Consider the following 27,067-nt stretch of genomic DNA (forward strand, 5'->3'; position numbering starts at 1 on the left):
CAGCATCCTTAAAACGGGATTTCTCCTGGTGGTGCAGGTGCGATCAGGACACATTTGGGAGTGAGAGGCCCTGGTCTTTTTCTAGGGCCACCCTGTGATTTTGGGAGAAGATGGCATGTCACTGTGCTGCTGGGCAGAAGGCAGTTTTATGTTTAGCTCTTGCTGTGTGTCTCTGTGATGCAGTCTGCCTTCATTCCCTCCATTTTTCAGTGTTTAGGGCTTCTGAGGGGTTGCAGGAGGCTCTGTAGGAAGGAATCCCTGGTCCCTTACAGAGTAAGGACTTAGAGGCATTGCTGGGGTGCTGCCTGGGTCCGTTCTGCCCAAATTGTGTCCCAGTCAGCATCCCATGGGACGGATGTTGTTTGCTTGAGCATCTGTGGTTGGGTCCGGACCAGCTGAGCTTAATCTGCAGATTTTATTTCTAATTTCTTAGGGAGTACAGCAGTGGGAGCAACAAGAAGATGGGCAAGGGAGGATGCGTGAACCATGGCTTAATAATAATAATAATAAAAAAGAATGCAGGAAAAAATATGCTTTTTTGGGGGGGCTCAGGGGCTCGTGTGCTTCCTCTCAGGTGGGAGGGGATCCCTGGGGGCCCAGTTCCAGCAGCAGCAGCACCGACCTGGCTGGTCCCCGGGCGGAGGAGCCGCTGCCCTTTGTCCCCTGCGGTGGCAGTGGACTTTGGCAGCGGCGCCTGGGGAGCGGAAGAAGGGCCCCGGCGGCCTCCCAGCAGGTGTGTGCGGCTCTGGGGGGTCCGAAAATGGGGGGGAACCCGAATGATGGGCACCTGCCCACTTGCACCGGGGCAAGGGGAGGTTAGTTAGGTGGAACCCTTTTTTCACCTCTGTTCGGACATGAAATGACCCCAAAATGCCTTAAATTTTGATCGTGAGGGGCACTGCTCGTAGTATGACATGTACAGCACGGGGCTTTACCCCCTTGTTGTGGAGGGGAGCAGGTTTTCCCCCTGCGTGGGGCAGCAGTGCCCCAGGGCGCTTCGGAGGCTGGCCAGGAGGATGCTGCCTGGCTGCAGGCTGCTCGCAGCGATGGCCGTGTTCATCCCGATATTTTATGGGAAGCTTCATGGGGAGCCAAATGGGGAAATCAATGCTTTATCTTGCCTCTGCTATGGGTATTTTGGAAACAGGATGGCAGGCTTGCAGGAGGGTGGGCAGAAGGTGGCCACAGGCTTCAGAGGAGGCTTGGTGGTGGGTGAGAAGCCCTTGTTGAAGCTCTTTGTCATCCATCTCATTGCTCTCAGGCCTCCAAAGCCCCTTGGATCTTCTGGATGGAGCCCTGGGCCCCCCTGAGGCCACCCCTGCCTTGGCAGGGCCACGCAGCCCGGGGCGAGAAGTGGTCTGTGTGGGCAGAGGGCCCCCATGGGCCACCTCCTCGGTGGCCTGTCCTCCACGCAGGTCCCCCGCCTCGTCCTGGCTCCTGGGAGCAGGGCCACCCCCCCGGCAGGGACACGCGCCGCCCGGCATCCCGGGCAGAGAGCTACGAGAGCGGCCACCCCTTCAGGCCCTACTCCAGGTAGGAGGCGTGTGGCTTTTAGCATGGCTTGCGCTGAGCCCCTACTCATCCCTCCACCTCATTAACGATTTTTCTGGAAGGTTCGGTGAAACCTTCTTGGCAGAGAAGCTGCTTTTTGTCTCCAAAAGGTCTACCCTAAAGGTCCCATCCCTGGATGGGGCCGGGGGCTGGCGTGGTGTCCTTTCCCAGCTCCACGCCTTGTGTTGCTCCAGGCAAGGACATGAAGACCCCCACTGGCAGTACCCAGCGGCCACCTACGGGGACAACCACGCTTACCAAAGCCACCAGCGGCAGCCTGCGGCCTGGCAGGGTGACAGAGGTACCCCCTCCTCCTCTGGGTCTGGGGACAGACCTCTGGCTTGCAGAAGGAGGTGATATTTTCTCCGGGATGGGATGTTCTCCTGGGGCTTGCACACCTCCAGGGCTTTCTCCTGCCCATGCTCACAGGGCAACAGTGCTGTTCCCCCTGGGCTGTGCTGCCCTAAATTTACATTTGGGAGCTGGGCATGTTTAATGCGTCCCAAGGGAGCATTTAATTTTGACCTGCATGGCTCAAAATCTGCATCGTGCCTGGGTGCAGGCTGAGCGTGGGGATGCTGATGTGGTCAGGGCGGCTGGTACCTCATTTCTGCTGCATTTCTGGGCTGAAGAAAAGGGGAGGCAGGAAAGAAGGAAGGGTGCTGTTGGCAAATGTGCACAAGGCTTCCTCAGACCTCCGACTTGCCAGGCGAATTTGGAAGCAAATGGAGTGCGTGCAGCAAATTGCCTGGCTCCTTGCTTTGCTTTTTTTAACTCCACGACGGCTTGCTGCTCTGGGGGGCAACACGAAATCTTGGTTCCCTCTCTAGACGTGAGGCAGGGCGAGCCCTACAGCAAGAGCAGCGCCTACCGGGACCAGCACTACCACAGGGGCTACCACCCCAACCTGGCCACCAGCCCCCCTGGGCAGGACAGGTGAGGGGGTGCTCGGGCTGTGGCTCGTCCCTTCACACAAACCAGCGGGTTTGTGGCTGGTCCCAAAATCTCCAGCACCAAGAGCGTCTCCTTTTGCTCCCTCCTGCAGGTCCCAGAGCTACGACGTGTACAAGGAGGGCTCCAGGCGGTCGTGGGCAGGGGGGGAGGCCATCGGCCAGCCCCGAGAGGTAACCCCAGGATGGGCAGGGATGGGGGGGGAAAGGCTTGGAGCTCTCCCAGGGATTTTGGGAGCCATCCTGTGCTCCTCCTCCAGCTGGGAGAGAATGAGGAGAAAAGGGCTGCTTTGCTATGTTATGCTTGCTGCTAAATGTTTTATCTGGAGGTTATTAGGATTTATGAAATCTGTCTGCTGGGCTGGTGAATCTAGGATGCTGGAGGGCTTGAGCTGCTAGGACAGCAATCAGCTGTACTCCTGCGGGTCCTGCCACCCCGGGTGAGCGGTGGAGCCCCTAGTTTCTCAGCCAGGTTCATGTCTTCTCCCCTCCTCGTCATGCCGCTGGCCAGCCCAGCCTGCTCCTGCAGTACCGTGAGTCGGGGCTCAGCTCCAGCGGCTACGAGCTCAGCCAGTACATCCGCGACGGAGCCGACCACTGTGACACCGCGTTTTCGGAGAGCTGGAGCCCAGCGCAGGGAGGTGAGGACACGTCAACAAATGGCTGCTTCAGGAGGTTTGCTGTCCTGTGGTGTGGGCCTTTGCTGGAGGTGATCCTGCTGGGTGCGAGGAGCTACCACCCATTTGTCTTCTGCTTTAGGTGGCGGTCCCTGTGTGGGGGGCCACTGGAGCGTTGCTCGAGTTGGGGGGCCAGGAAGGGAGCTGGTCACCTCACTGTGGAGGTGGTGGTGTGGGGTCAGGGTGGGGGTCTCACGCTGGCTTGTGTTGTTGCAGGGGGGCCCTCGGTGTCCGGCCTGGCACCCCCCAAGTTCTCGCTGCCGCACAGGGCGGTGTGCTTTGGGGCTGGAGGGCAGCTGGTGCTGGTGTGTCCCCACAGCCCTGCCGAGGGGCAGCGGCCCCTGGTCGAGCTGCACAGCCTGGAGGTACGCCCCAGCTCCCAAATCCACCCACGGTTCCCTTCCTGGAGCTGCCCCTTCCACCCCATTCCTCACTCAAGTGGCCTCCTCAGCGGCCTTCCCGACCCCCTGCTCCATCTCATCTCCAGCCCTCATGGCCTCCTGGGCCTCGTTGTGCCAGCCCATACCTGGGCATCGCTCTCAGCCTTTGGACCCATCTCCTGCTCCTTTGGCTCCACAACCCTCGTGTTGTCCAAGGCCTGCTCACAGCGATCCCCTTCCCTTGGGGTGGACGTGGTCCGTACCTCTCTGAGAGACAGATCTGCCGATTTGCCTACCTTTCCGAGGTCCTCCTATACGGAGACCATACCCATTCCCCGAGTCCACCACAACACTTCCCTCTCCTTTCTTGCCTCCCAGAGGAGGCAGGTGCCATCTCAAGGACCATCCTGGCCATAGGGCCTCACATGATGGTTTAGTGTCCATGCTGTGGGGTTACCTTAACAAGGCACAGAGAATGGGTTCACCTGGGCCAAGGCACTGACTTTCAGCTAGCCCAGTGGAAGCAGGCCTCCTTACTGGAGCCCAGCTGCTGAATTTGTTGCTGTTTTTTTAGGTAATCCTTCACAGCACGAAAGAGCAGGAGGAGCTGCAGGCCTTCCCAGGGCCCCTGGCCAGGTATGGACTTGGTGGATCCCAGAGCCACATCCTGTGCTAGCACAAGCCCAAGGCAGGCTCCAGAGCCCCCCTGGTTTTGGGAGGTGATGTGTGCAAGGGCCGAGTCTGGGTTCGGATGGGGAGCCTGGGGATGAATCTTAGCGTGTTGCACCAGGCAATTCTCCTGGTCACACCAGCATGCAAAAGGAGAAAAAACTTTTACTGAGCAAAAGCTGCAGGTGCTCAGTAACCGGGTGGAAGATCTGGAGGTCCCTCTCCTCTGGCTGACTTTCCCCATGTCTCTCAGCCACCCCTTCCGTACGACTGTCAGATTTTTCTCTTTGTAAGACAGAGTAGCACTGCCTGGTTTGCACACAGCTTAAAGGTTCTGCCTCTGTCAGACCCTAAGGGTTTATATGGTTACAACCGTGTCTTTTGCCCTGCACTGTGGCAGTTAATCAAATAAAAGATACTGCCTGTATGTGTGCCTGCTCCTACAGCCCTGGACATCCACGTCTGTGACAGCATTGCACCTAGGAGCAGTGGGGGATCTTTCTGGGTAGATTGGGGAACAGGCTATTAGTAGGGCAGTGGGTGTGAGATGCCTTCAGCACCCCCAAAACACAGAAACTTGCAAAGAGTCATCAAAATGACCAAATTTGTTAAGCATTTTTGAGCTTAGTGGGGTCAATGCAGTATGTTTCTTTGACTGCTTAGGATCTTCTCTTTTCTGTCTCTTGCTTCTTTGAATCTTTGGCATCCCTGTCTGTGAACCTGGGGGTGCTTTGATTCTTAATGATGTCCTAGATTGCTTTCCCTTGGGTTTCTTTTGATGCCTTTGTTTGCTGCCGTAGGGAAGATCTGCACAAGGTGGATGTGATGACATTTTGCCAGCAGAAGATAGCCACAAGCTGTGATCTTTCAACACAAAGAGGCAGAGATTCAGCTCTTCTCTGGAAACTCCTGGTCCTCCTCTGCCGGCAGAACGGGGTAGGTACTGACCCTTTTGATCTTTGTGGTGAGACAAGTGAGAACCTTTATGTGTCTCTTGATCCAGTGGCTGCTTTAGGGGAAAGCTAAAACCATCCCATTCCCAATTTGGTGTCAATCACTGTGGTACTGCCTGGGTATTTGGAGCAAAACCCTTCTGCATTGCTTCTCGTCCTTGTGAACCACCAGCAGCCCAATGCAACGGCAGCTCTGTTGCGAGGAGATGAATCCCTTAATCCAACAAAATCTACCACATCTAGTCTGTGGCTGCTTGTTGGAAGTGGGTGAACAAGATCTTCAGAGCTGTGATGGTCTTGGGACTGGTGCTGGCTCCTTTACCCCCCCAGCTGCATGCTGGTGGCCAAGGCTGGTCTTGCTGGGAAGAGTTTTTGGGCATTGAGCTGGAAGTGGTGTTGGGCGGCCTCCACAGGCCTTGTTCCTCCATTCCCCACCTTCCCTTCCACAGTCCATGGTGGGCTCAGACGTGGCCGAGCTGTTGATGCAAGACCGCAGGCACCAGGAGAAGTACAAGAGGCAAAACCCCATGGAGAACCCAACCAGACTGGCGGAGGACGAGTGGTGCCAGCCAGGGACGCTGGACCTCATTACAGGAGAGGTCCCTCCCGTCGTGGAGACACAGGCGCAGATAGTGGAGAAGTTCACCAAGCTCCTCTACTATGGCAGAAAGAAAGTGAGTCGTGAGCAGGACCCGGGAGGAAGGGGGGACTTTTTTGTTGGTCCCGTTGGCCTCTCCAGGCAGGTTTGAAGGGCGGTCAGGAAGTATCTTGTGGTTGCAGGATCGGCTCTTCAAGTTGTGTTTGTACAATAGTTGTCATCGTTGTGGAAGTCAGAAAGCTAAATAGGGCTTCGTGACTACTTCTTGGAGAGTATTAGTTGAACCTCAGGGACTAGGTTGGGTTTTTCTCCGAGCCAGATGAGCAGAGGAGGAGGGCAGGGAACCGGAGTGAGCGCGGACCCCTTACTCCTCTGTCTTGGCTGCAGGATGCCCTGCTCTGGGCCATGAGAAACCAGCTGTGGGGCCATGCCCTCTTCCTCTCCAGCAAGATGGACCCGCGGACCTACAGCTGGGTGCTCGCAGGGTAAGTGGGGGAGTTCAAGCAAGGTGAGCTGCTGGCGATGGGCTTTGTGAGCAGGTATCCCCCTGGATGTCCCCCTGGGTACCCTCCGCCCCGAGGCACTGAAACAGAGGACCTTTCAGAGGAGCCAAAGGGGAGAGGAGAGCACCCGTCCAGGTGGGGCTGAGTCCTTCAGGCTTCCTGATGGGCAGCAGAAACCAACCGGGGGGCCGGGAAGCAGAAGGAAAGCTGTTCCCCAGAGACGTTGGGGGGATTTGTTCCAAGGGCTTGGCTTTGCTCTAGCTGCAGGTGGGCAAAGGCTGGGGAAGGTGGTAGCTGAGCCATCTCTGCCAGCATCCAGCCCAGGCTGAGCTGTTCATCCTACTCGTGTGAGCATTTTCTGGTGGAATTAATATACTTAGGCTGGATTGGGTTGATCCCTTCAGGGAGGGTTAAGAAAAATTTTCTCTTGCGCATCCCGAATCCTTTTAAGAAGGTTTTATCCAGCATTGTCCTTGAGACTCGCCTGCTCCGGAGGCAGCACAGCTCACCAGCCTGGTGGGGCTTGCTCTCCTTTCTGCCTTGCCTTCAGCAGCAAAACAAAGCCTCCCAGGACACTGCTTTGCTGCAGCCTCTGGGACGTGCCCTAGCGGGTGTGTGAGAGTTTTGGGGTGCCGGCACAGCATCCCCATCTCTGCTGTCTCCTCGCAGGTTCACCAGCACACTGGCCACCAACGACCCGCTGCAGACCCTCTTCCAGCTCATGTCGGGAAGGATCCCACAGGTGGTACAGGTCCGTGAGCCTGTCCTGGCCTGTGCAGTCACCCACTGGGGACACCTGCCTGGTGGTGACCGCCTCATCTCACCTGGGCTTTCCTCTCCCTCCAGAGCTGCGGGGATGCCAAGTGGGGAGACTGGAGGCCCCACCTGGCCGTGCTGCTGTCCAACAAGGTGGGAGACATGGAGCTGAACCACCGGGCCATCATCACCATGGGGGACAGCTTGGGTGAGCTGAGGCCCCGATGCTACGTGCACCCCTTTCTGAGAGCTGCTCGGTTAGCTGCTCTTCTGGAGACGCCTGGGATTTTCAGGCGAGCTTGAAGGCCTTCAAAGCAGCGCCGAGCTGGTGTTGCTTGCTTGCCAGGGCTGAGTATCTGTCTGCCTTCCCCCAGCTGGCCGGGGAGCTGTGGAGGCAGCTCACTTCTGCTACCTGATGGCAGATATTCCTTTCGGTTACTTCGGGGTGAAGGCAGACCGCATGGCGCTGCTGGGCAGCAGCCACCGGTGAGTCAGCCCGGTCCCACCATAGCTTCATCTCCCCTCTCTTCCTCATCCCTGGGGTTTCTCCCACAAAACCGAAGCCTGTTTGGGGGGGATTTTATTGCCCTTAATGCCAGCTGTGCTCTGGGCCCCTCCAGCTGCAGGCTGGCACCATGGCAGAGCTGCGGCCCCGCAGTTTGGGATGGAGAACCTCGCTCCTATGCCCTGAGCACCCCTCTCCCCTCTGCCCCACAGGCAGGCATTTGCCCAGTTCGCCAGCACAGAGGCCATCCAGCGCATGGAAATCTTCGAGTATTGCCAGCAGCTGCGGCAGCCCAAATCCTTCCTGCTCCCCTTCCAGGTAGTGAGGGCAAGCAAACACGCATGCTGCTCAGACTGGCCCTAAGGCATCCCATAAGCATCCCCCGGCCCTGCTGGAGCTGAGGGCAGGGGCTGCTCTCCAAAACTTGGTCCCTTGCTGTTTGTTGGGCTTGATGGTGGGGCTGCGGTGGCCAAGGGGCTGCTCCAAGGCAGGGTTTTGGGTTTTGGGGACTGGCGGGTGTGAGCATCCCCTCGCTCCTGCCCTATGACCGCTGCTCTCCCAAGGTGTACAAGCTCCTCTACGCCTCTCGCCTGGCTGACCATGGGCTCCCAGCCCAGGCCCTGACCTACTGCGAGCACATTGCCACCGTGCTCCTGGGACAGGATCCGGCCAGCCACCCCGTCCTGGCCCAGCAGCTGGTGAAGGTGAGTCTTATGTCCCTGCTGCGCAGATCCCGGGTGGGGGCATCGCTGGGGTTCCTGCCAAGTCTGGGACTTCACCTGGGTGCCTGCACACATCGACGGTATCACCTGCCAAACAGGGATGGAGTTGTTTAGAGGCCAAGGGTGCTTTCTCTTGTGGAGGTTTTGAACTTTTAAATAGCCCAGGCTGTTAGATTCGCTTTTGAGAAGCCACAATCCATGGGGCGCTTGATGTTTCCTCCCCAGCACATCATCTCATGGTTGAATTTTCTGGTTGGGGACTCTTCTGGGCTGGCAGTGGATGGGAGCATGTCCCTGTTTGCAGCTCAGAGCTTCTTCCCTGCAAAACCATGGTCTCATGCTCATGGTGAGCTGGGAGGTGCCTATGGCACATATGAGGTGCTGGTGCTTGTACATCACCCCTTTTTGGTGACAGTGTTGCAGCTTGAACAGGAAATCCCCCGTCCCACGCTGGGGCACGATGCACGTCAGTGTCCCATGTCCCCAGGGGCAGGTTGCACATCTTCCTGTGGCAGTCCTCTGCGGGGTGCAGGGTGAAATGGGGAGAGTGGGGGTGCAGGATGCTGCAGGAATGGCATCCAGCCCCAAAACTTGGCATTGTGCATCACACCCCCCTCACACACCGTTGTTGAAACCTATTTACTGTCTAACAGCCTCTCAGATCTGCAGTTCTGCTGGGGATAATGCTTCTCCTGGGAGAAAACACTTTCATCTGAAAAACCAGTGCATTCGTAGACACTCTTGTCTTTGATGTTTTAGACTGTCTTACAAATTATGATACACATTAGTGTTTGATTAAGACTTCCCCTCTTTTGAAGCTGGGGACGATATACAACCAGGTGCTGGTTCATTAATATTGGATCAAAGTGCACATTAGCTTTTGGATTAAACATTCCCCCCGTTTAGGAGTAATCATGCTTATAATTTCCTCTTTCCTGCAATTGATTTAGGATGAGCACACGTGTGTTTGCACAAAGCCGGGATGGTGGGGTCCAGCCAGCCGCACTGGGTGGCTCCACGGCTGGTCCCTACCCCAGGACGGGTCCCATCTCGCTGTCACCTGGTGGTGGTGGGAGCTGGGTTTGTGCTGGTTTAGGCTTCGTTTCTAACATCTTTGGGATTAGGAAGAAGCAGCCGATGTGGACTTGGTGCAGGGGGGGGATGCTGAGGTCTGCAGGGTGGCCCTTGGGGTGGCAGCCTTTGAAGGAGCATAAATCAGTGCCAGGCGGGGAAATAGAGCTGGGAGAGAGCTCGACAAGTCCCCAGACAGAGGGTTGATAGCAATAAGAACAGACTGGACGAAGAGCTGTGCTTTGGGTGTTGTTTCCCCTCGACCTTCTGTCTTGAAACTGGATCCAGGTCTAAGCAGGAGTCCCGGGTCATTCAGACGGCTTTGGCTGGGGTGGCATGGACCCTACTCGTGCTGGAGAAATGAAACGTGCAGCAGCAATGCTGCAGAGAGGGACCTGGGGGAGACAGCGGAGCACGGAAAAAATATTGAGCAGTAAAATGATAACAGGATGCTGCTGAAAAAAAAAAAAAAAGCCAATGTTATCATGTTATTCTGGGCTGTGAGAGCAAGAATGGCATGTGTGAGACAAGGAGGTGATAATCCCCCGTGCTCAGGGGTCTCAGCTGGGGCACTGTGCCCCATTTTGGATGCTGTGCTCAGGGACAGTGCCAGATTGGAGCCAGTGATGAAGAGAAGAGCTCGGGTGATAAGAGGTGGAGGGGAAAATGACCTCAGGGTTATTTTCTGCAGGCAAGATAAGCTGGCGGAGGAAGGGGGCACGGGGGGATGTGATAAGGGTTCTCCAGTGTGCAGGAGGTTGATTTTAGGGGCTGGTGCCTGGCCATCCCTGCAGCATTTGCAGAGCAAGAATCAAGAGGCTTAGCTTGCAGTGGGGCAGATTTCACCTAGATATCAGGAAAATCCCCGTTGTCCCCGTCCCTGCAGCTGGCCGAGCGGCTGAAGCTCTGTGACCCGCTGCTGCTGGAGATGCCTGAGCAGGACCAGGCGCTGGAGCCAGAGTGGCTGCTGCAGCTCCGAGCCCACTGCCAGCACTGGGAGGTGAGGAGCAGCCCTGGGGTGCTCCCGGTCTCATCTCTTCTGGTGGTTTTGTGCCCCTCTGGCTTCCCCTTCTGCCTGCTTGCAATGGGGCACAGAGCCATGGGAGTGTCGGTATGGGGGTCTCCTTTAACTGAGCTTGTGCTTTGCTTCACACTGGCTGTGCGGTGTCCTTGGGCTTTGCCCTGTGCCACCCTGTCCTCCTCTTTGTCACGTTTGTCCTCTGGCTCCCTGCAGGCAGAGGACAACCTCCCTCCAGAGGTGGCACTGACCCAGCCGGAGCTCTCCTGGGCTGCTGCGTCCACCGCAGGTACGGAAGGGGAACAGGACCAAAGGTTGCCTGCCTAATTACCTCACTGGGCCTAATTATCTCTGTGGGTGGGGAGGGTGCCGGTGGCACACATCTATTGGGCATCCCATCGAGGAGAAGCCCAGCCAGGTGGCTCCTTGGTGGTGCTCCACAGCTACCTCCATCAGGAGGATGTTTGCTCCTGGCTGCCTGCTCGTACAGTTTTCTGGCGCCGAGGAGTGGCGGCGGAGATGCCAGCACTGATGGGTAGAGGATGAAGGCTGGAGCAGACAGGATAAAACAAGACAGATTTCTCCGAGCCATTTCTTCCTATCAGCTTTCCCTGCTGCTGCCAAATTCCCCTTCAAGGAGCTCTCCCAGGCAGTAAAAAGGATCATCAATCCTGATTGCCTCATGCTGCTATCAGGGCTGAGGCTATGATCCTCCCTCTCTGAAAAAAAAAATACATCGCAGGTATGATGGGATGGCTTCTCCGAGCCCGTGGCCGCCGCTGCTTGCTTGCTTTCCTTATGCCCAGCACTTTGCTTCATCGAGAAGGCTGTCCAGAACCAACCTTGGGACGGGAGGCTGCCTTGTTCTTCCTCATCAATGGACTGGTGTGCAGGGAAAGCTGGCTTGATGCTGAATTCATCCATCCTGCAAAGAAAAAGCCTGGATGAAGCCTGTTTGGGTGCAGAGGATTTGGCCCAGTGACCCAGTCTAAGGGCTGACCACAAAGTGTCCTCCCAAGAGCCACGCTGGGATGGGCATGGGCACAGCAGCCTCCCTGTGGCTTCCTCCTGGGCTTTCTCCAGCTGAACGTGGAGTCGAGTATTGGTGGTGCACTGGTCCCTTCTCCTTGCTGCAAGCATCTCCAGGCAGGTGCAGAGCCCTGAGCAGGCTGGGAGCAATGCCAGCAGGCCAAGTGAAGGACTTGGTAGAGCCTCATCCAAGAAGAAGTGTGGTCCTTCCCCTGGCGGGGTCTGGCTCCTGCCTGGTGGCATCTCAGGGTGATGGGAGAGAAGATGCTCCGTGAAGAGCATGTTTCTGCCCAGAGACACAGAGCTGGAGCAAGCGGTGTGCAGGAGGGACACGCACCTTGGGGCATCCCTGAGACACCTGTCTAACATCAGGCAGAGCATCGCCTGCATGTGCCAAATAAAACCAACCCTCGCCACCTCCTCAGCCTTCCCTTCAAACAAAAACCCACCCTTGAACAAATCTGCCTGAAGCAAGAAGCTCCCCCACATGTGAGGCTGCAGCTGGAGAGCTGTGGGTCTTCACTCCCACTTGGGTTTGCAGCGAGAGGGGAAAAAAAAGGCTCGGAGCCCCAGATTGCTTTCAACTGCTGGGCACGTGTTGCTTGCTCCTGGCCTCTACTTCAACAGTGTTCTTCTGGGTTTGTTTGCAACCTCAGGCAGGTTCCCAGGAGGTTTTCCACCATCAGTCACAGCCCACCTTCCTTGGAGCCTCTTGCTCCGTGCCCTGCCTCCTTCCTCGCCCACGTGTGGTCCCTGGGGTCCTTCCTCACCCTTGCAGCTCCTGCTGATGTATAATGGAGAAGGAGAAAACCCAGTGCAACAGCTCGATGGAATTGCAAACACTGGTCTGAGCTCTCGGATGTGTTTTGCAGGTGGAGAGCCCGACTACGAGCTGCCCCTGAGTGATGGCTACCAGCAGGAGCTGTGGCACCAGCCTGTCCCCCCTGTGCCACCACAGGGACCCAGTCCCCACCAGGACGTGTCCATCCAGCCCCTGGCACCTGCTGAAGTTGCAGTGTTGGGCACGGGACCGGCCACCTCTCCAGGAGAGCTTTCCTCTGAGCCCTCTCCGCAGGAGGTGCCACCAGCAGGTAGGCACCAGCCTGGCTTTTCTGCAGAAATGCCTGTCCCCAAGTCGTGGCAGTCAAGTGGGGTGTCCGTTGGGAAAATAGGGTCACCATGCACCCAAACAGTTTCCACCAGGACCATCACCTTGGTCATGTGGGTTGTCTTTCCTGCAAGGCATTGTCCAAAGCAGCAAGGGACTTAAAAGACTTTCAACAGATGGGGCAGGAGCTTCCTGGGCTCAGCCCTGACCATGTCTTTTCCTCTGCTCCTTAGGAGATGCTGGAGAGCCCCAAGACACCCATGGGGTGCAGAAGCAGCCGTCCCTGCCAGCAGAGCCAGTGAGTTGGGGTGAGCGGTCAAACCGCAGTGCTTGGTGTTGAGATGGGGACGTGGGACTCATTGATTCCTCTCCTTCCACACCTTGGTTTCCGTACCACACAGCACAGTGCCACCTGTCCCCTTAGGGAGAGCCGAGGGGTCATGGTGGCCCTCTCCAGCATCCTCCATCCCAAATCTGGGGCACCTGGCAGCACCTTCCCACCTGCCCTAAGGGACACAACAGGTCCCAGGGGACATTAACCATCAAGCCTGGTGTGGTGGTGGCCCCAGGCTGCTCTGGTCACACTTGGTGCTCCACAAGCACCATGTTACAGACCAGGTGGTCTCCGATGCCAGCAGGGGTTAAGCACGAGGGCTCGCTCGGTCTCAGAGAGCTCGACCATCTCCCAGGAGGAAGGCAGCCAGCCGTCTTCTGACAGCGCAGCTGAGGAGCCAGCAGCAGAGGTGACCCCGGGTGAGGACAAGGTGAGCAAGCTGTAGCTGATGGGAAGCGTGGCTGTACTGTGCCTGGCTGCCCTCTCCCAGCTGTGCCTTGGACAAAATGTCTGTCTGGGTGTCAGCAGTACAAGGGGGAGCTGCAGGCACCGTCCTGCTCCCATCTGTTGGGCTTGTAGCAGCCTCACCTGCTTGCCGCTTTGACCGTGAAACCTGTGCTTGCCAGAGCTCTGGATTCAGGTGGTTTGGCTGGTTTCGGTCGAAGCCCACTACAGAAGCCTCTCCCAAAGCCACGTCTGCTGCAGACTGCCCCACACCAGAACCACAGGTAGGAGGGACACAGGTGCAGCTATGAGGATGGGTGGTGCATTGCTCCCTGCATCCCTCCCATCCATCCTTCAATCCTAGAAGTGAATCCTTTATTGAAAATAACTGTAAATACATGAGGCATTATTGCTCTGGGAGGTGCCCCAAGCTCTGGGCAATCTCCCCAGAGACTGCTCACCCCAGCCAGCTGCCTTATAGCCCCCATAGTGGTTCTTCAGGGGGTGCAGGCTGGCACCCCAAACCGGAACGTGCAGGGCAAAGGCCTTCTCCACACACAGAGCCCCAAGCAGGTGGATGTGTTTCAGGAACGGATGTCGCCATCCCCACCTGATGCTGCTCCTGCAGCTGGGATGAGTCCTTCAGCCTCCCCATTGCCTCCCTCCAGAAACCCCGGTAAGTGTGGCACGGGGCATTTCTGCCCCCTCCCTTTGGAATGCTGCTCCTTTTGTTTCTTTAAGTATGTTTTTGAGTTGCATGCCCCAGAATCACCAAAAAGTCAAATCTCTTTGTTGCTACTGCAGTGTCCATTGACATGAAAGTCCCGTGGGATGTGGACAGTCACAAGGCTGGAGAGCAGGTGAGGGAAGGTGGGCGTAGTGGTGTCCAGCCACCCATCTGCTTGGGGCAGCTCTGAAATCGGGGTTGACTGGTGTCTCTCCCTTCACCCACTGCAGCCTGGCTCCAAGCAACCACCGCTGGGGACAATCCCGCTTTTCAACCCTGCTGAGATCTCCCAGGTGAGAGCCTCCTTCTGGGCTGCTGCTTGACTGGGTGGGGGGGCAGCACCCTGACTTTTGGGCATAACAGAGGTGCGATTGTGGCCAGCCATCACACCTGTTTTGGGGGGCAGTGGGGACAAACCATGAATGTCTCTTCCTGTGCTTCCCCAGCTCACCGCCACCCGACCCAGCCAGCCCAGGCTGCTCTCCCAACGCCGCTACCCCAACCCTTTGTGAGTGGAGGGGGCAATGCATGTGTATGGCTGCGAGAAACCAACAGCAGTTTGTGGAAAGCTTTGATATAAAATGGTGTTTGTGGTTTCTTTATTTATTTTTTTTTGGGGGGGAGGGGGGGTAGGGGGGGGGCAGGGGGGATGACACAAAATGTCTGGCTCTCCCCAGCTTCTGCCTGTAGGTTCTGAGGGTGTTGGGGGGTGTTTCTGTCATAAAATGGTGGGGGTGTTGGGGGTGATTCTGTCATCTGGGGGTGATAAAATGGTGGGGGAGGGGGGTTGAGGGGGTGTTTCTGTCATAAAAGCTTATGTGTGGGGCTTTTGGGGGGTGTTTAGATGTAGAGCTTAGGGATATGGTTTAGTGGGGACTGTTATTGTTAGGTTAGAGGTTGGACTCGATGATCTTGAGGTATCTTCCAACCTAGAAATTCTGTGATTCTATTTCTGTCATAAAATATTGGGAGTGTGGGTTTTGGGCGGAATTTCTGTCATAAAATGTTAGGTATGGCGGTTTTGGGGGCTGTTTCTGTTATAAAATGTTGGGGAGAGGGTTTTGGGGGAGTTTCTGTCATAAAAGGTTAGTTTGTTTTTTTTTTGGGGGGGGAGTGTTTCTGTCATAAAATGTTAGTTTTTTTTTGGGGGGGGTTCTGTCATAAAATGTTGGGGGTGTGGCTTTTGGGGGTGTTTCTGTCATAAAATGTTAGTTTTTTTGGGGGGAGGTTTCTGTCATAAAATGTTGGGGGTGCATATTTTGTGGGCTGTTGCTGTCATAAAATGTTGGAGGTGTGGGTTTTGGGTGTGTTTCTGTCATAAAATGTTAGGCATGAGGGTTTTGGGGGGTGTTTCAGTCATAAAATGTTACCCTGGCAACTGTTACCATGGGTTATACCAGGGCAATTGTGACTATGGAACCGTTACCATGGCAACCATTACCACTGTAACCGTTACCACGGCAACTGTTACTATGGCAACCGTTACCATCCATCTCCTTTTCAAGGCCAATAGGGCCTGGGTCAAAAGGCACGTCCAGGTCACCAGGAGATGTAACAGCAAAAGCCTTCGATGGCTGTAGCAGCAGAGGGGCCCATGGTGTAGCAGTCGGATCAGTAAAGGAGCCCGCAGCTCCCTCACTGTCTGGCAAACCACACGTTTGTGACTGTGGTCCCACAGGGCTCTTTAAGGCCTCAGAGACTGCTCGCAAGGTACCGAGCAATCCCACTGCAACCTGGTCGTTTTTAGTTGCAGAGTCCCACACCTTGACCTCAATTTGGTCCCGTATTTCAGGATCATTAACTGTCCGATTGTTAACAAGGAGAATAAGCTGTAAGGTTACCAGGACAGGCTTTGTTCCTAAGGACGTATGATTCCCCGTAATGCGCAGCTGCTTACCAGCGAGGGGCAGTTGTGTGCGCGGCTCCGCTTCTCTCAGCTTCAGCTTCTCTCCAGCTCCGGTGCACCCATCTCCAGCGACTTTCAGTACGAGCTTCTCTGAGCGGTTTGCTGAGTGGCCGAACCCATCTTCATGAGGCGATCAATGTGCCTGTTCCCGTCCTGGTCTCTGTTCTGCCAGCCTGTTCCTCTCCATTCCTTCTTTCTCCTTTATTGATGGCATAACTTCATTGTGCTGTGTTGCCTTTTATTTTTATTTTGAGGACAGGCTCCCCTCTTATGCCCTTCTCCCCACAGCAGTCCTTTTCCAAACAACTTTTCACTGGTCAAACAACTTTGCATTCCGACCCCCATGGCCAATCTCCCCCTTCTTTATTAATAGCACCCACTTTCTCGACACCCACTCAAAGTGTTGGGGTGTGAGTGTTGCAGGTGCTTCTGTCACAAGATGCTGGGGGTGTCTGTGGGTGTCTCTAAGATGGTGGGCAGCGGGGCCCCCCAAAATGGTGCCCGGGGGAGAGTAGTCTGAATTGGGTTGTGGGGCCGTGCCCCACCCCACCCATTGGACTCAGCGCGCCGGCCGTGAGTCTGTCTCAAGGCCCCGCGGGGCCACGAGCATCCGCGGGGCTGGGGTTGGCCGGCCGATGGGGGCTTCCCCCGCCCCCGCTTCTCCTGCCCGGGCCGGCCCTGCGCGGCGCCCCCCCTTGCTGGTGGCTCACCCGCCCGCGCGGGCGGGGCCCTGCTGGGGCCGCGGGCGGCCCTTCCCTCAGACCTTCCCCGAGGCGGGGCCGGCGGGTGACGGGCACCCCGTGGGTGGCCTCGGCGGTGAGCTTCCCCCGGACAGCGCTGGGGGTGCCGGGCGGGGATATAAAGCCCCGCGCTGCGCCTGCCCTTCAGGTCAGGGCGAGGTACCCGGCGTGCACCGCGCCGCATGCAAATGAGGCCACGCCCCTCATTAGCATGCGGCCCTTTCCCGGCCAGCGGGGGGCTCGAGGGGCCGTGGGGCGCTGCCGGCTGCTGGGCACCGCCAGCGAGTGGGCCCCTGTGGGGCCGGCACCCACCCGTGACCGCCTGTGGGGTATCGCTGCTCTCCTAAAACCCACAAAACCCACCAGGAGTGACACAAACCCGAGCACACCTGGCTCTGCCTCCACCAGGGCCCCCTGCACCTCAGGTCTGCCTTACGGGGCAGAAGTGACCCAACGCTGGGATGGACCCCACAGGTTTGCGGACCCCACAGGGGGCCCTGGACAGCGGTGCTTGTAGGGCAGCCCTGCTGTGAGGTCCGTACCCCGCCTGCTTTGTGGCACTGAGCACTTCTTGCTGCCTTCCCCCCTTTTAGGATGGTTTAAATGGGCTGAGCAGCAGGCAGCACTCACCTGGAGCCTTAAACATCCTACTTTTTTGGGATTGTGTGTCATGGCCCTCAGGAAACCTCTTTTTTTGGGGGAGAAAAGTGATCTTGTGTAAGATGGCACAGGTGGAAATATCTGGTATTTCTGCAAGGCGGAGGTGCTGAAATAACGCCCTGTGCTTGCAGCGGCAGGCAGGGAGCAGGCAGCGCTGGGGGCAAGCAAGCTGCGGGCAGCCTGAGCGGAGGAGAAGTGAGGGCGGTGGTGGAGGGGGAATGAATGGCAGGTCTCTTCCCCGCCGAGGGATGAGGGTGGCAAGCAGTTTCTGCCTGAGCAGACACGGAGACTCCTGCGTGTTGGCAGAGGAACAGAATGAAATTTGAAATGTCAGGGGAAATATTTTTAGATAGAAGTTGTATGGTCTCGAGCTCGCTCCTCGGGTTTTTAGTTTCAAACTCCTTTCTTGATACCCCTGGGGTTGTAAGGAGTCGGGCAGCGAGGTGTTTCTGAGGCAGGAGAGGCAGCTCAGCCACACGTGGGGAGGGGCAGCGGGAATTTGCTCACTTGCTTCTAGCTTGGTGTGCTGTTTGGTCTCAATAGCACGGGGGAATGGAGATCAGGAGTCATGAAAAAGTTCAGAGGGTGGATCTGCATTGTCTGGTGTGTGTGAACCGTGTGTCAGGCTTCAGTCAAAGGGCTTCAAAAACATCGAGGCTGTGGCTGGTGTTGGTGGCTCCTTGCAGCAGGGAGGGCTGGGCTCTGGGTTAGAAGTGATTTCCCATCAGCGTCTTGCTGTGGAAGTGTAGAGGCAGGCCAGCTGTCTGCTAGGGCTAGGAGGCTGGGAGAGATTTTCTTCTGTGCTGCTTTGGGTGCTTCAGAGGTAGCGAGAACATCTCTGTGCTGGGGGCAAAGCCCCCTGGCCTGCAGGACCACGCTGCCCAGCTCAGCAAGGCTGGAGACAGAGGATCCATTTGTCCCGTGTTGTGCACTTAGGGGTGCACTGCAGTGATTCTCTGAGGTGCTGGCCCAGCCTTTAAGAAGAAATAGGGGATTCCCCAGGCCTTGCAGCTACGCTAAATATCCTGGGGAATCGGGGCATCTGGTTGTCTACAGAGGGGCACCTCAACTGGGAAGTTTGCCTGTGAGTTGCTTGCTTATGGCCTCCTGATGAACTTGAGGTAAACTGGAACGAAGGCTCTCTTTTTCTTCCCCATCCTCTCCTAGGAGCCTTGGAAATGCATTAACCTGACGCTAAGTGTTACTCTGACTGATAGCAGCAATTAGGGCCGGTAATCTGAGACGGGGTGTCTGCTACGTGCAGTGCTGTAATTGCTGCCTGGGGGAGCTCCCGTTAAATGCCCTGAGCTGGGATGCTCTGGGAGCACTGGGATGCTCCTCGATGCCACTGGCTTGCAGAGGGAGGTGTGTGTGCCAGGCTCTGAGGATGCGGGGTTCTGTCGCAGCCTTGCTGTGTCTCCACACTGGCTGCCTGCTTAGGAAGACCCTTGGGGACAAAAAGAGGGCAGCTGAAGATGTCTTTCATTCAGGCCATGCTCAGAAATGGATCCACATCTCTGTCATTGCCATAGGAGCTGTCTAGAGGAATTGTTTCCTGACAGAATTGTGCTGCACAGCGTGGCAGTAGGTGCGAGCACAACACTGCTAGAGGGACGAGGAGGGCTGGTGAGGTCTTTACATTTCTCAGTGAAAATGGCTGGAAGCTGAACTAGGCTGCAAATGCTTTCTGCTGGTATTAAGGTGACTGGCTGCATGGTTCCAGCCACGACTTGAGTATTCAGGAGGTAATGGTGCAGCCGGGGGGTGCTGGAAACCCGTCAGCAGCCTGCGATGCGGTGCAAGAGCTCTCAAACGGGTCACTGGCATACAGAGTTCCTTGAAGGTTAGTGAGGGCACATACTCTCTGTGCCTGTGACAGGTGAGTATGGATGGACTGCTTTTGGGGCAGCTCCAGTTCCCACTGAGCTGGAGCTAGCTGTGCCCAAAACACTGATTTATTTAGGAATTAGGCTGGTGAGATGTTCCTTCCTTGCTTTCCCCGCTGCACAGAGGAGGCACCGCGGTGCCCAGCTTGTGTTTCTGGCATCTTCTGCCCAGCTGCTTTTAGTCTCACGTGTGTCCCGCTGGGTATAGCAAGGCCACAGTCATTTAGAACTGTTATTTATTAAAAGAAGTGCTGGGTGGTGACCCTGTCTCTGTCCCTTCAGCTCCTGGTGACATCTGTGACGCAGCTGGTCTTAAGAGGTCACTCATTTCCCCCCACTTAATGATCTGCTGTAGAAAGCTTGCTTTCATTGCTTGCTCGGATGTCAATGGGACATGAATATTAATGAAACCTCGGTTGTCCTGTGGTGCTGGCTGTCACGGCCGCAGAGGGCTCGTTTGGAGCTGCTGGGCAGTGCGGGGAACTCCATGATGGAGCTATAATAAAGTGTTCATGAACTCTGCTCCAAGGTGCTGCTCAGGACTTTGAACTTGCGGGCTCCTGGCACAGCGCAATGAGGTGGCTTGGCTGCTTCTCCACGCTCTTGCGTAGCAGTGTGAACATTAACAGGAAGGGGACTCACTGGGACACTTCTGATACTGCTGGTAGAGGAGAGCTTGTTGTTGCAACTTCAGGTGGCAAATGTGCTGGTTAGTGAAAGTCAACGTCCTCCAGGGCCCTGAGATGGGAGCAGGGGAGGGCAGACACGACACAACATCTATTACAGTGGCCTCTTTTTGCTGGGATCACCTCAAAGAATGAGATGACTGCCTGATGCCTGTGATGTGCACGAGGGAGGAACATAATTTTGAGTCTGGGAAATGGGATTTTGCTGTGTTACTGCGGGAAAGTCCCTTCCAACATCTGTTACCCTATGTGGAAAAGTTGGATGCCAACTGAGATTTCATAGATAAAATAGTTTTTTTTTTTTTAATTAAGTATTTTACATACTAATCTGGCAAATGTCATATAGGCATTTCACTGTGCCTTTCAACAGTGCATATTTAATATATGCCTTGAATGGCTGCAAAATTGCTTGTCAAAAGTCTACCTTGGAGAGATGACCCCAAATCAAGGTCTCTTGCTCTGAACTCTTATGGGTCTCCATGCTGAGAGCCCAGGGTCAAGCTGCTTGGCCTAGGTGGCTGGTGACTCTTATTTTCTTATCTGTGGAAGAGCTTCAACCTGCTGCAGTCCTGGAGAAAGGAGACCACGGGGAGCAAAGCAGCACTTGCTTGCCCTGCTTTCAGGTAGAGCAATCTTATTCCCCTGTTGGCTGGGTTGTTCCCTGCCCACAGTGATCACAGGAGCCCCTCTGCAGGGTTTTTTGGCAGATCAGGGCCTTGGGATCTTGCTGGAATCTGGTCACAGTAATGGACATCCGCCTTCAACATCTTCACATGCCTGCAGCTGTAGAAATTTCCCTTTAGTTGACCAGGTTTGTGCACCATGCTACACAGAGGGATTGTTCCAAACTCCTCTGATCTAAAGGAGCATCACCTTCCCTTCTGTGTCCTGTCAGGTGTGGCACAGCTGTGCTCATTTATGTTTAAAAACGGTGCGTGTTGGCCACCAAGCTGTGGCTGCTGCAGGCTGTCATGTCCTAACAGCACAGAAAGCCTTTGGTACCCAAATATGCCCGCATTCACTGTGAAATGAGGGACATTCACTATGGTAGGAAGCCCAATGAGTTGCCTTGGGGAGAACTGCAAGATGGTTTCATACCTGCTCATCTTTGCTCAGAAACACGGGAGAAACCCAGCCCTCTAACGACGGCAGGAAAGACTGACCTACAAAATCCTCTGTCCATGCACCAGCGTTTCCATGGAGTATAATCCATGCGAGTAGGGAGCAGGAGGGCCTCCTGCACCTGCAGGACCTGAGGGACCTATGCCACTGCTCTTGGAGATCTTAAGTACTGAATATCATCTTGAGGCAGTAAATTATCTTCACAGAGGGAGAAAAAAAGGCCAAAAAAGTTTGGTAGAAGCCTTTGACAGTGTAGGGTAAAAGCATCACCTTTCTTGACATGTTTGTCATGAGAGGAGATTGTATCTGGTGGTAAGATGAAGAGAAGTTGCATGCTGTCTGGTGTTAATTACAAAGGGAAAAACACATGAAAATCAAGCGAAATTGAATCCCACTGCATTTGATATTCCCAGAGTTGAAGGCCTCAGTGCATCTCATTAGTTTAAAACCCCCTGATGGAGAGAACTCAGCTTCGAACAGGAAATTGATATGACATTGAAACCTGGGAGAGGATTAGCCGCCTGCCTGTGAACTTGTCCAAAGGAGTTTAACATGTAAATGTTCCAACAGAGCAGCTCCCTGTGAGAAGGCATGCCAGTTAATTAAGGCCCCCGGGACTGCACGGTTGCAATGAGGGAGGGATGAGGTCTGTGCATGCGGAAAGACCTGCTGCTGTTTGCTCTCTGTGGTAAAAACACTCCGTGGGTTATACAGACAGACCCAGAGCTTTGTGTCTGAGGGCTCTCCCGGTGGAAGAGATGCTTTGATGTAGCTCTCAGAGGACTTTGTGGGCTCTGGGTTAGGATTGTGCCCAGCAGGATGTGGTGTTCAGTGACTTCTGGGGCTAACGTGGTGGCCCTTTTGAAGGAAGTATCTGCAGGGGGTGTGTGATGGGGAGCAGAACCTAGATGTTGCCTACAGGTTACTTGGGGACTGGCTTTTGTGCCAAAGACACTGATTCAATTTCTGGACTTCTCAGAGATGCTGAGGGCCTAGAGGTCTGCAAATTGGATGTCTGTGTGCCGAAACATCCCATTGCTGTGACCCACCATCATTGCTCTGAAGGTATGAAAGCTGCAACCGCACCAAAGCAATGTCCTCACTACTTGCAGAAAGCTTAAGCTCTTTTTTCATTGCTTGAGCTGATGAGAGAGATTTGCCAGGGAATGAAGACCATCAGATACGCCACACTTCTCAATTTATGCCTGTGATCAATCTGCTTTGGGCCCTGCTGGGTTTGCCCTTCTGATGCAGCGTTTTGTAACTGCCGTGTGTGGAGAGAGAGCCATTTCCTATTTTCTCTTGTGATCACCAGCCGTGCTGCGCGCAGTCTTAAGGCAAGGTGCTAATGGTGAAGAATCCAAGGCTCACCAGGCTTTTCAGTGGCATTTTGCTCTTTTTGAAAACAAAATGTGTTCCTGGGCTGACTGCAACCTGGGCCAGGTACCATTTGGAGGCCATACCAACATCTTTGCTCTTCTCTTGTGTTTGGAGGGCAATTTTGAGTTGAAACATTGCTGTCACCTAGGCAGGAGTTCTGGAAAGAGGGCTGGTGGTGATGTGGGCTCTGAAAACCTGCAGGAATCTGGCTGTCAACACGATGCCTCTCCCAAGGGGCCAAGGGCTGCCAACCTGTGCACCCCTCCAGCACGGGCCTGCTCAGGGGAAAATCTTGTCTCTGGTGAAGAAGTAGTGGCCTGTGGCAGGCTGTGCCACCATGTAAAAGGCAGAGATCCTCACCTACCCTCTGCCTGTGCCTCTCACTGTTCTGCCTGCCCATTCTCAAGGCCTGCTTAAAATAAGCAGACCTTCAGGTTCTCTGTGGGAAAAAGACCCCAGTGAGGAGCCCCAGAGGAGAGCCCATGTCCCAGGGCAACGCATTGCTTGTGCTCACACCGCTGCTGGAGATGTGAGCTGGGCTTTGAGTAACTTGACAGCATTGCAGCTTCCATGTGTGGAGACACCAGGTCAGGACTCACCAGCCTGGAAAAGACAGGAGTGATGATAAAGACTTGTGAGGGACCAGTGCAGGGCTAAGAAGTGGCAAGAAGGTGTTTAGGAAGCAATTTTATTGTTTTCTGCAGTGCAAGAAGCTGGGGCTTCCTGCTGAAAGCATCAGGCTTTATGAAGGCTTAAAACAATGTGGGGTTAAACCAAACAGCAGTACGTGCTATGTCTCTGGGGGTAAGTAACTCAGCTGAGGAAGCTTTGTTGTCCTGAAATGTTGGGGAGCCCAAAAATAACATGAGCCTTTAAAAAGGGATTTGACAATTTCATGGCAGATAACCCTTGTCAATGGACCTGAACACAGCCCTGGAGCAACTTACAGCCTGGGGGTTTATAAACCCATGCTGCTGGAAGCTAGAGAAGTGTACTGGGAGAAGACCTCCATGTTCCACCTTCTGTTAAGCTCCTTCCATCAGCACCATGCTCGGCTGCTGTTGGAGGTGGGATGCTGAATTAGAAGGACCTGTGGTCTCTTGACTCATGGCTGTGGTGAGTAGCCAGAGGGGTGGGTGGCCATAGCGGCTGTCCAAAGGAAGCCCCTCCTTTTGGGAGGCTGTGATCACAAGAGCCAGTTTGGTTCTAACTGAAGGCCTGTTCCTGCTTGGGGGACTTCTGATAACCACGCATGCGTGTGCAGGGCAGGGAATTAAAGAGTAAGTAGGATTAATAAAAGCGTATCAAAATATGTAAACATATGTATCTCATCTCTTTGATAATGAAGGAGCGGTTAATAAGTATTTGCAATCAACGTTCCTACGTGAAAGCATTCTCTGAAAGCAGCTCTGAGACTCTCAAGCAACCCATTTATTTCCATCACTTTAACAGCTTGTTTCCTCGAGGCAGTTGAAATGACTTGCCTGAAGAGCTATCTCCCCGTCTTGCCTCCTCCTCACCTAGACAACCTCCATTTTCTAGGCCTCGGCTTGGCCTCTGGCTCCCGGCCATGTTCTGAGGTGCTGGGACAGATCCCGAGCCTTGTGTTGGCTGGGCTCCTGCTCTGCTGGGGTGTCAGCAGGGCAGGTGGGCGGCTGGGGGTGATGGTGAGAACCTGGATCATAATTACTCACGGAGACATCCCTACCCAAAAGGCAGCATGGGCAGGGAGTTGGGAGCTGCCTCGATGCATGGCCTAGGTGCATGTCCCTTGGGAACAGGCACACGGGTCGGAAGAGCTCTCGTTGTGGCAGTTTTTGAGCAGGGCTCCTCTTTTGCCATCTTGCTGAAGCAGCTCCTCCTGCTGAAGTGTCCTGAGGACTTGTAGGACACTTTTTCTCAGTCACCCAGTCGCTAATGCCTGTGCCTGTTTCTTTCAGTGCCTTGATGATCTGTTATATACATCCTGGTTCTTCTCTGGGGGGAGGGAGAGGTGCAGCTCCCCGACTGCTTCCAGAACACGTGGCCAGCACATAGGTACGGATGGCCTGGCTAAGGTGCAACGACAGGTGATGGGCGAAAGGTTCAATTTCCAGGGCTCTTCCCCACAGACTTCTCACGGGGGTTTTGGTGCTTTCTGTGCTGCAGCTTTGCATTCCCCTAAGGCCACAGGAGCCCCTCAGCTTGTGGTGTTCCCCTGGCTCCTGCGGTTGTTCCCCGTCCCTTTCTCTGAGGATATGTTTGGGCTCTGCTTTGTGGGATAACTGATGGGACTGTCAGGCCTGTTGTCCCAACAACCTGAGAAGATAAATGGACCAACACGTGCAGCAGCCTTCGCCGGTCCTGCAGGCCCAGAAGGAACCAGCGCCGTGACAGATGGGCTGACGAGCAGCACTGACACAACTGGGGCAGCATCAATGTCAGAGGGTGAGAACTGCATCCCTCTCCCTTCCTCTTGGCACCCCAGCGCCTCTGGGCCAGACGGCCGCCACTTATCAGCACCTCCTCGCGTTATTGATGTAAGCTGGCAGCATGAGAGCCTCATCTAGGAGGAAGACACTAGTCATGGTCCTAACGTTGCTCTGTGGAGTTGCCATCTGTCCTCTCCTCGGATGCTGGTGCCAGGGCGGTGTGGGAACATATCCGATAGTGTCAGTTACATTTCTGGTTGGACTCTGCTCTGCTCCCTTCTCAGCATACTGTGGCGCTCCTTTTCCTCCTCCAAAAAAAAGCGAGCTTCATATATCTGCACATGTATATGCCTATTTTTAGAGAATTCTAACTTTGTGCTCTGCGGCTTGGCACCTCTGCCCGTGCTCTACCTCGTGCAGCCTCAGCACTTCTTGCTTCTCCTCTCTGAGACATGGGACAGGTTAGTTGTTCCTGCCTGGGGCCCTGGAGCCACTGCAGGTGGTGCAGCGTAAGGTCTCTGAGCATGCTCCGGGCTCAAAGCACCTGCCCCAGGCAAAGCCATGTCACAAACTGCTCCGGGAGACAGTTGTGGTGGTGTCTGTGGCCCACCAGGCCTACGTCACCTGTGAGCCTTCTTGCAGGCAGAAAGACACGAGGGGTTCTGGTGACCTGTAATGATAAATGTTGATGGGAGAGGTGGGGAAAGGAGGCAAAGCAATGGATTGGACCACACAAAATGGCTGCTTTGCGTGAGTGATGGGGTCGCTGTATGAGAAATGCTTGCCCAAACTGGTGTGGCCGAAGCAGCCTGTCGGTGTCTCTCCCTTCTCTCCTCAGTCACCCCAGGAGCCCTCCTTGGGTAGCTGTTACACAAAGCTGGTGGCCATCACACAGGGAGCTCCCAAAGAGCAGAAGCTTTGCGTGTCTAAGTTTTACAAAATAGCCATGGTCTGGGGGTTTTGGGAGGTAAGAATCTTGGTTTTGTATGGAAAAACGTGAAAAAAAATACATGTGACTGTGTGAACTTGTGATGCTGGCTGCTTTGTGGAGGGCTGGCACAGAAAATGCAACTCACTTCCTATGGAGCTTGCTCAAAAGCCATTTGCACAATGCAGTCTTGGAGACTGTTCACACCAACGCATTAATGCAAGTGTGACTTGCTCTCCAGCACAGCAGCCTTTGGGGTCCAGCTGTACTCATTAAAAGGACCTTGTTGTTCCTCCTAGTGAGGAGCAAACCCCTCAGGAATCTGTGTGAGATCCCAGACTGGCTCTTTGGGATCCCATTCCCGAGCTGTCCGTGTGCCACCACGTGCCCACCACCTGTCCTGCTGATGAGCACGTAATGCTGGCAGTGCTGGTGCCGCAGCAGCCTGCTGCTCGCCTTGGGGCATCTGGAGTGGCTGGGCGGGGAGGAGGGATGCTTGCAAAATGCCACGGCTAAAGCTGTTTGTTGGGGATTGTGCTAGTGTGACCACATGACTTTCTCCTTTTGTGAATGGGTGAGGAAAATTTGGCAAGACTGCTGCAAATGAATCTTTTGAGCGTCCTGGAGCTGTGCGCCTCAAGCCACGAGCCAGCTTTACTGTGAAAAATCCATTAGCCATGAGCAAAACTGCTTCTGGGCTCAGCATTCAGTACCTGTTACGGGCTGAATTAGTCCTTAATTTCTGTCCCTGACAGTTAAAATGACTCAGACGTTTTTTTCGTGAGTCTGGGTATTGCTTCTGACTACATACCCTGTAGCCATGGCTCTACTGCCTATTAAATTGGTCTCAGAAACCCAGTGACCGTCTTGTCTGCAGGTCAGGGTAAGCTGGTGCTGTCACCTGCATGTTGCTACGTGGCTAGAAGAGCTGCTTTGCTATAGGAAAGCAAATGCCGAGACACATTTTAGGACTCGATGGCTGCAGGTTTAACAAGATCAATACCACCTCTGCAAAAGATTACATGGTATACTAGGCAGCAAATAGACCACTTCTGCTGGATTTGGAAGCCATTTATAGAGTCTATTAGGGATGCTAAGGTAGAAGGGATGTATCCGGAGTGAATTGCAGAGATGCAGTAACTCACTCCCACGTTAAGGGTTTTGCAGTCTATTAAATAATAGAACTAAAGGCAAAATAAATGAGAATTTCTGTAAGAAGCTTTACCTGCAGCCTCAGCAGCAGCAATGGCAGAACTGGACTGTAGCAGCCGTCTGGCTCCTGCTGCTCCCTCTAGAAGGGCTAAAAACCTCCTTTTTCCAAGTCAGTGGCCTGATTCTGCTCGAAGGATGAAC

The 27,067-nt window shown here is 54.8% G+C and overlaps 1 protein-coding gene across 3 annotated transcripts; it reads left to right on the forward strand.

The window, feature by feature from the left end:
- The first annotated feature begins 29 nt into the window (after window positions 1-29).
- SEC16B (SEC16 homolog B, endoplasmic reticulum export factor) lies at window positions 30-14,593 on the forward strand. 3 transcript variants are annotated; one of them, XM_038183334.2, is made up of 26 exons: window positions 30-733; window positions 1,262-1,533; window positions 1,746-1,852; window positions 2,382-2,487; window positions 2,597-2,675; window positions 3,013-3,142; window positions 3,395-3,543; window positions 4,133-4,194; window positions 5,028-5,163; window positions 5,630-5,854; window positions 6,166-6,263; window positions 6,951-7,032; window positions 7,128-7,245; window positions 7,412-7,523; window positions 7,755-7,860; window positions 8,106-8,246; window positions 10,222-10,335; window positions 10,570-10,642; window positions 12,255-12,473; window positions 12,724-12,788; window positions 13,126-13,254; window positions 13,451-13,552; window positions 13,830-13,944; window positions 14,073-14,128; window positions 14,226-14,288; window positions 14,442-14,593. In XM_038183334.2, exons 1-26 carry the CDS (start codon window positions 476-478, stop codon window positions 14,505-14,507), a joined length of 3,183 nt encoding a protein of 1,060 aa, XP_038039262.1. In that variant the 5' UTR covers window positions 30-475; the 3' UTR covers window positions 14,508-14,593. The 3 variants fall into 3 exon arrangements, with proteins under 3 accessions (XP_038039262.1, XP_038039263.1, XP_038039264.1); XM_038183335.2 differs by having other exon boundaries at window positions 31-733; window positions 13,129-13,254; XM_038183336.2 differs by having other exon boundaries at window positions 34-733; window positions 13,857-13,944.
- The last annotated feature ends 12,474 nt before the right edge of the window (window positions 14,594-27,067 follow it).

This window comes from Anas platyrhynchos, chromosome 8 (assembly GCF_047663525.1).
Source record: "Anas platyrhynchos isolate ZD024472 breed Pekin duck chromosome 8, IASCAAS_PekinDuck_T2T, whole genome shotgun sequence".
NCBI lineage: Eukaryota > Metazoa > Chordata > Aves > Anseriformes > Anatidae > Anas > Anas platyrhynchos.